Source organism: Solanum verrucosum, unplaced genomic scaffold (genome assembly GCF_900185275.1).
Source record: "Solanum verrucosum unplaced genomic scaffold, falcon-dt-bn FXZP01000261.1, whole genome shotgun sequence".
Classification (NCBI taxonomy): Eukaryota; Viridiplantae; Streptophyta; class Magnoliopsida; order Solanales; family Solanaceae; genus Solanum; species Solanum verrucosum.
Genome location: NW_026019969.1, coordinates 7,302,454 through 7,310,742, shown reverse-complemented (window position 1 = coordinate 7,310,742; position 8,289 = coordinate 7,302,454). Strand labels below are relative to the sequence as shown.

The window sequence follows — 8,289 nt, the reverse complement described above, 5'->3', positions numbered from 1 at the left end:
CACTACTCACTTCATCTTTAGCTTCTTTTTAGTAATAGAACGTTGGCAGTTCCTGAAAATAATATGGGCCATTCAGAACAATATGTGGGTTCCACTGACTTGGTAGTAGGTTGTCCTCATTTTGTTCTTTTCCCAATGTTGTAGGTTTTTTTTTATTAGTTCATACGTAAAAGAATAAATGATAATAATTTAATTTAAAATACTTATTCTAACTTGTAATGAAATATAATTGTATAACTTATTTTACATATAAAATAAATCTTCAAATAAGAAAACCATAAACTTCATACTTAATCAAACACGGAAAAAAAAGTTAGTTCTCAAATTCAGGCAACGTATGTAGATACTCCCTCCGTCCACAATTGTTTGTCAGGATAAGGTCATGCACATCCCTCAAGGAAAATTTAATACAAGGTGTAATTTGACTAATATAATCCCACTATATCAAGAATACCAAAAGTCTACATAACTTTTCAATTGAACTACACAATCATTAAGGGCAAAATTGGAAAAAAATGACTAATTATTTCTTGATTGTTTAAATTGACAATTAATCTTGGACATCTATTTTTAGTATACCTGCCAAACAATTGTGGACGGAGGGAGTAGTAATTTTATTTATCAACTAAGACTTAAGACAGATACTCCTATTATAAATAGAAAGAAAATAATTTTAAATTTGGAATCTCACCATTTTTGACATTAACTTTTTTAAAAGAAAGTATCTTTGCCTTTTCTTCTTTACTCCATCAACTTTAGCAGTTTTTATGTTTCACACACATGACATGACACACAGCAGTCGGCATGGCAAGTTGGACTCGTTTTCCATCCATCGTTTCCGTTTGTGTGGTGACGTTATGCGCTCTTTTTAAAAAGACAAAATATTGTAGGAGATTCTTATACTTGATTCGATTTGTCACCCGAAGGGTTTAGTCTATGTTCACGTCATAATAAACTATCCAAATTTACAAATTATGAGCAACAAGCTAACAGAAAGTGCATTATAAATTAAAGAAAACAAATGATGGACTTGCACATTCCAACTTCCTTTGTGATAACTTTCTCTTCATTGCTTGGGCCTGAGATTCTCAACAAACAGTAGCTTCTGAGTCTCCAGCCCATTGTATATCTGTATTGGGCCCATCAGCCGAATACAATCTTTTTTGTTATGTTAGCTCTTTTTTGTTCTTCTTGTAATTCTCCCAACAACATTAATTAGCTGCCCATTAACCTTCATCCTAGCTAAGCCCAATTAAAAATAAAAAATAAAAAATGGGTGACGACATATTGCCTTTATTGATAAAGGTGATGGTGCAGTTTGTGTATGCAGACATGAACCCTTTCGTCCACATTGCTTATCGCCAAATAATTGGCACTATCTCCCTTTGCTTACTTCTTCGAGAGGTAACTAATTAAATTGAAATGTATCTTCTCATCATTATTAAACACAATATAAATTTTATCTCATGCGCAATATTTCGATCATCCCAACTTGAAAACTAATTAATTGCTAAATCTGTCGTTGACTCCAGGAAAACAAAGCCTCAGTTTTCTGGATTTTCTTATGTTCTTTTTCCGGGTAACTATTCTCTCTTTAATAAATATATTTTTGACAAATTTAAATGATATTTAGAGAAACTATGTATTTATAACTTTGAATGTCACATTTTCCCATTACTCAGGTTAACGGTGACTCAGATTGCATATTTCATTGGTTTAAAATATACAATTCCAACTATCGCTTGTGCATTATCAAACTTAGCCCTTTTGGATAATAATATTCCTAATTATTTCCTCAAATCAATATGGGTTATGAACCAAGATAACTCTGTAAAGGTATATGAGCTACACATGGTAAATAAGACTGATTCAGTTGATATTATTGTGCCAAATAAAATGTTGGAAAGTTTTATTTGCAATTCAGTTATGCAAATAATTGAATTGTTATCAAATTATGTCGAAACTTTGGCGAACAGTTATCTCTCATTCCCTTTCTCCGTTTTAGTATCTCATCACATTCTAATTATCTTCTTCTTTGTTAATTTTTCTTTAGATAGTGTGTTATTACTTTGTTGTAAGTATTCTAGTTATAACTTGTATTCAACAATAAATATATATAACAATGCTTGTGTTGGAATCGAGTTTGTTTCAATACTAGTATACTATATGTATCAAACATATTAATCCAAGAAGCCTTATTGTAATTTGGCAGGTTGGAGGAAGTGGGATTTAGTGTAAGGCAGGGCAAGCCAAAGTGTGGGGAAAATTAAGGCATGACAACTTAATATTCACGCACCATATATTTAAAAAAAAAAACAAGTTTAGTCACTAATAACGTGTTAATGCCTCTAGAATTAATGTTTCAACGCTTTAAGCTGATCAATATATATATATTTGTTTTATGGAGAAACAAAGATATGGACCAAATGATAGTTTCTGATCATGAGTCCATCAACTGTAGACGTGAGCATTGGGATCTAGTAATGGACTGTTTGACGCAGATCCATTGCAATGGAACATTATGTCATGAATAATCGATCATTTTGTCCGTCATTATCAATTATCATCATTCACTATCCGACTACCATCATTCATCGCTACTGTTAGATATCACTATCATTCAGGTCAATTATTAGTTTTCACCATTAACTACAGGCTACCGTTATCAACCACTATTGTTAGTCACCATCACCACATAACATAATCTCCGATCAATAAGCACAACCACCATCGCTAGCCATCATCATTATTCATCCCCAACTATCATATACTTTTTAAAAATATTTATTAATATAGTAGATTACTTTAATATTTTATTTGAATTATATATTATTAATTTTAAATAAAAGAAGGTGTTATATATTAAAATAATAAATAATTTTTAATTATTTAATATTTAAATCTAAGACAATATAGGGTGCGAAATTCTCTTCTTATTACTGAGCGGATATGTTAATCTGGACGAGATGTCTGATAGGTGCATGATGCTTGGCCAAGGGGGGATTTTAATGTTTGATGATTCATAAAGTAAACAAGTGCACGTTGACTGTTTTTTTAAAAATCATTCACCTGACTACACCAAGCCAATAATAATAATATATTTGACATACATATCTTCTTAATTTCTTTTACTGCTAATCATATAGGTGGAGTCAAGATAACGCTTAAAAAAAAAGTCAAGATAATGCTTGATAATAAGCAATTTTTAAAAATGTAAAAAGGAGAATTCGACCAGTCTTTAATTATGAACCATATAGCCTAAAAATAATGTCGTACAACTTATATGTTTGCATAATGGAGAAAAATCATAAAGCTATGCAAATTAAACTCCTTCTCATCCCTCAGGGATCTAAAATTTGTTGGCTATAATACTCTTTGATCATTTGTGCGGCTATAAATCATTTCATTAAGAATAAAATAAAATTTTAAAATTATAAAAATATAACATTCTTTTTAAGATGAACTAAAAAAAAAAAGTATGCCAAGTAAAATAGAATAGTAATACTCATTTGAAATCAGTCACCTCTATTATTTCCTTTGATTAAAGAGAAATCTTAGTCTCAAAATATGGCTTTTTTCAAAAGGATTCTCTACTATAATTCGTCGCAAGAACTAAACGTTAAAATCAAAGGCTACGATTTATTTATTTTATTAAAGTAATAAAAAGGAAACCACTTAAAGGCAAGAACATGAGTGAAGCAATTAAATACTCCATATATGTGAAGTTTCTGTACCAGAAAAAGAAAAAAAAACGACTGCAGTTGAAGTGATAAAAAGGTGGTGGAGTAACCAATAATTCAATGCATTATATACAACCAAAAGAACAAATGAAAGTTGTACAAAAAAAAAAAAAAAAAAAGAAAAGGAGTGGCAGGCAAAAAGTATGTACTACTTTCTCCGTCCACTTTTAATTGTCATGTTGTGTTTTTCAGAAGTCATTTTGATTAATTTTCAAAGTTAAATTAGATTATATTAATTCGATATTTTAAACAAAAAAGTTTAGATATTCAAAAACTATACGAAAAACACTATAAATTATAATTTTTTGCATATCAATATGATGAAAAAGTACACCATAAAATGTTAGTCAAAGTTATTATAGTTTGACTCTGAAAAAGAAAATTATGACAATTAAAAATGAATGGAGGAAGTATTATTCTAAACTCTTGGGAAATAAAATGTTTTTAAGTTTTAGTTCAAGGCAAAATGGTAACACACTACTTAAACTAATAGAACTTAAATCCTGACGTTATTTAAGTTCCACTAATTAAATTGCATGATTGAATGATATGTTTCGTAATTGAATTAGTAAATTTCATTTGTAATATGTGATAAAAAAAAATTAGATAACATAAAGTGATAGTAATCCTTGGACATTATAAAATAAAATAAAATTACTATTTATATAAAATAGGAGTATTATTAGTGGAATGATGTTAAGCATGTTAGCTTTTTTTGAAAAAAATATACTAAGTGTTGGATAAATTGGACAAAAGAAATATTTAGAATTATTGGGAGTACGTTATTATTATTAGATATAAGTTACTCATATATTTGCAAAAACATAAGCACTCAAAGATGAAAATGGTCTATTGATGGCATGTAATCAAACATTTTCTCCGTAACCAAGCGGATTTAGATAATGAATTTTTTGAACGTGAAGCATTAGTTTTGCGTAGAAAGATTTATTCAATAGATATGAAATAATGATTGTAGCATAATAACATTAGTATATATGCACATACAAAAATAAATTAATATTTTGTATAGTCACAATTCCATCATCTAGAATATATGAACAACTTATATTTACTACATGAAATCAATCGGCAATTTATTTGAGTGCTTATATTTACCCAAATATATGAACAACTTATTATATTTAATAAATAAGAGTAATATATTTTCATATTTTAAATCTAGAATTTATTTTATTAAAAACAAAAGGTTCAATAGAAAAAATGACATAAATAACCTTATGACAAGTGGTATCCCAATTTATTTTTACTGCACCATCGATCATAGTGCAGTTTTGGATTGTATGATCTGCTTCATATTATTATTATTATTATTATCCTTGTGATTTTGAGGTAATTGCAATTCCAAATCAGCTTGTAATTTAGTGGATTGCTTCTTCTCCTTTGTTAATTCTAGTACATCAATATCCTCTGCATTTGTCTCCATCTTTTTACCCCACAAAAAGCCGTACATCCCAGCCACTACGATGATTGACCCTACAACTCTGATATATTTTTTAAAAAAATGAATGAATATTTTACTAAGAATTATAATTAGATTACAATGAGAAAAGAATAAAGTGTTAGGCTAAATATATACTTACACGCCAAGGTATAATTTCTCACGAAGCAATATCCAACTGAGAAATGCAGAAATAACTAAGAACAACGGATTGAACATCGAGACGTACAAAGGACCTTTTTTCTCAATGCACCACGAGCTCAGGAAATATGTAAATGACGTAGCCATAGCTCCCTGTAATCAACATCAAATAAACCTCATCATCATGAGCAAATTAATACTCGTATATATACATATTTTTTGGTTATCCTTTTTAATAAATATTTAAAAAGCATATGAAAAATTGTGAAAAAAATAGTACATTATAGACAACTGAGACAGCTCTAATGGGATTTAATGTCCATTCAGAAAGTTTTGGAACGACACAAAAGCCAATGATAACGCACTCCACACTTGCCATTAGGCACATCAACGTTGTGCTTGTATATGGTGCTGCATACTTCTCGTTTACCCTTGCCTAATAAATCCAAAAAAACAAAAATACCGGTAAAAAATTATTTGCACTAAATCAATAAATACAAGATCGATCGATATATGTAGTGCATACACATACCTATGCCTTAATCAGAATTTATTTATTATGTATTTTTACTGTAATTAGTGTAAACATATTTTAGGAAAATATTGAATAATCATGGAAGAAATTTTAGTAACAGAAAACAATAGTATGTGTGTGTGTGTTAGAGAAGGGAGTAAATAGTTTTCAATTACCTGAATAATTAACCAAATGGCATAAGTGAGACTGGAGAGTATAAGTAGAAAAGGTCCTAAAAAGAAATTGGAATTGGCAGAATTGACATCTTTGCTTGTATTTTCTGCATATTTCCAGTGAAATCCTAATTGACCAATAACAACTTTTCCATGATATAATGACAATAACATTGCACCTCCAACACATATTATTGTACCCCAAAACTTAGTTTGTCCTGCTATACTTCTTAATCCCAATTTTTCAATCCTGCACCCACAAAATTAAAATTATTAATTTACAGCCATTAATTATCATGTTTCAATTTGATATTTTAACTTTTTAATATTTGTAGAAAATACAATTAATTACCCCAAGGGTACAGCTATGATAAAGGTGAAAGCTGGGATTAGATTATCAATGGCGGAGACAATTGTTGGAGTTGAATTCTTTAGCCCAATGAAATATATATTTTGATTCGCTGTTATCCTGTATATATCACGATAAGAAACACAAAAGGTTAGAATTGATGATACTATGTTAAATAAGTCCGACATTTGTAATAGTCACTAGTATTTATAATATAGTAGCATTTTATTATAATAATCAAGTTCTCTTTGAAACTGATTTTTCATGTTATCTTTTGAATCTCTATAATGACATTTACATCAATCATTTTTATAACAGTAAAATTACCCTCTATAACTCTTTCTCAAATATTAACATATTTTAAGTCACTATATATTTCCCTCACTTTTGTTTCTAGACATTTAAGTTCATAATAAAGAAATGTCACTATTGTTGCTTTGTTAAATAAAGTCAGATATAGAAATAGGATCTCTAAATTAATTTAATACGTTAAGTATTTTTATAAAATATATATTAGTATTTTATTGGACAAAATTAAAGTTTGACAGCATATATGGTTTTCAACAGAAAAGAAAATGCTTACCCGAAAATAGAACACAAAAATATCTGAAAAAGTATAGAGCGTGTCATCTTGGGCCTAGTTTTCCTGTCAATATGAGAAAATAAAAGGATTTAAAAAAAGAAAAAACTGAATCAAGAAACAATGATAAATAAAACAAATATTTTGTGCCGGAATTGTTATAATTTTCAAAACTCAAACCTAAAATTTCTAATCAATTTGTCTATCGTTAGTAACTTAATATTAACTGAGGTCATCTAGTAATTAGAGTTACTACTACTTATATCTTGCTCTGCACTGGGATAAAAAATGTTTTATTTTATTAATTGATTATCCTTCGGAAAAAAATATTGATTTAATTAAAAGGGTACTATTTGCTCTAACACAAGCTCTTTTTTTTTTTAAAGATAAACAGTCACGCGTTCGCAATATCTTGGATGCGGAAAATTGTCCTGTGAAAAGGGTACAATTGTCAAAAGCATACATAAACATTTATGAAGCAGCTGCCGTACAGGCGTACATTACTTTCTAAAGTCAATTGAACTGCTTAAATTCTTTCAAATGACCAAAATACCCTCAATAAAAAATTTAAATCGCAAAAACACACATATTGACAAGAAGCTATGCATTATAGTGTGGCTTACATATATTAGTGATAAATACTGTAATACTCCATTTATTTTTTAAAAGTTGGTATGTAGGAAGAAGAATATATACCTCTCTAAGAAGAAAGCAAATGGAGCAATGGAGATAGTTGCAAAAATAGGCCTATAAGCTGATTGAACGAAAGCATTCATGCCACCATCCATCACTAACTTTGATATTATTACCATTCCGGCATACGCAACTTGTACAATCACCATTATCATAAAAACCATCAATTCGTTCCCCATTTTCTTCTTTCTTGATATTAACGCGCACGTAAACTTCAATGTGTGGCCGGATGGGGATATATTAATAGGTGAAGTGAAATGGTGATTTGTATTAGCGCATATTGGAACTATATATATACTGACCAATTGCTATATATATAGTAGAAAAATATTGCAAGCTTGGGAGGATGGATTTTGATGGATGATAAAAGGAGACGTAAATGTGTAGTGTACATTTGCCATCATAAAAAGTTTGATAATTTTTTTGAAAGTGTTTAAAAGTATACCACAAAAAGGCTTTTATGTCTAAATTAATGTATAATTTTTTATTTATGTGGACCAAAATTAAACATAAATAATTCTATGTGTTTTTTTAGTGGAGTTATGGTTTCCAAATCATGATAAGTATGTTCTTTTTTTTTTTCTGATTTCTTATTGTAAGAGATAAGATAAAGTTCTCTGAAATATTTTGTCTCTACAGT

General features: G+C 29.1%; 1 protein-coding gene across 1 annotated transcript; it reads right to left on the bottom strand.

Moving 5' to 3' along the window:
* Positions 1 to 4,998: 4,998 nt before the first annotated feature.
* LOC125815511 (WAT1-related protein At1g09380-like) lies at positions 4,999 to 7,972 on the bottom strand. Its single transcript, XM_049494997.1, has 7 exons — positions 7,653 to 7,972; positions 6,960 to 7,022; positions 6,380 to 6,496; positions 6,031 to 6,277; positions 5,621 to 5,776; positions 5,342 to 5,493; positions 4,999 to 5,242 (listed from the first exon to the last, which is right to left on the bottom strand). Exons 1-7 carry the CDS (start codon positions 7,826 to 7,828, stop codon positions 5,020 to 5,022), a joined length of 1,134 nt encoding a protein of 377 aa, XP_049350954.1. The 5' UTR covers positions 7,829 to 7,972; the 3' UTR covers positions 4,999 to 5,019.
* Between the last annotated feature and the right edge of the window lie 317 nt (positions 7,973 to 8,289).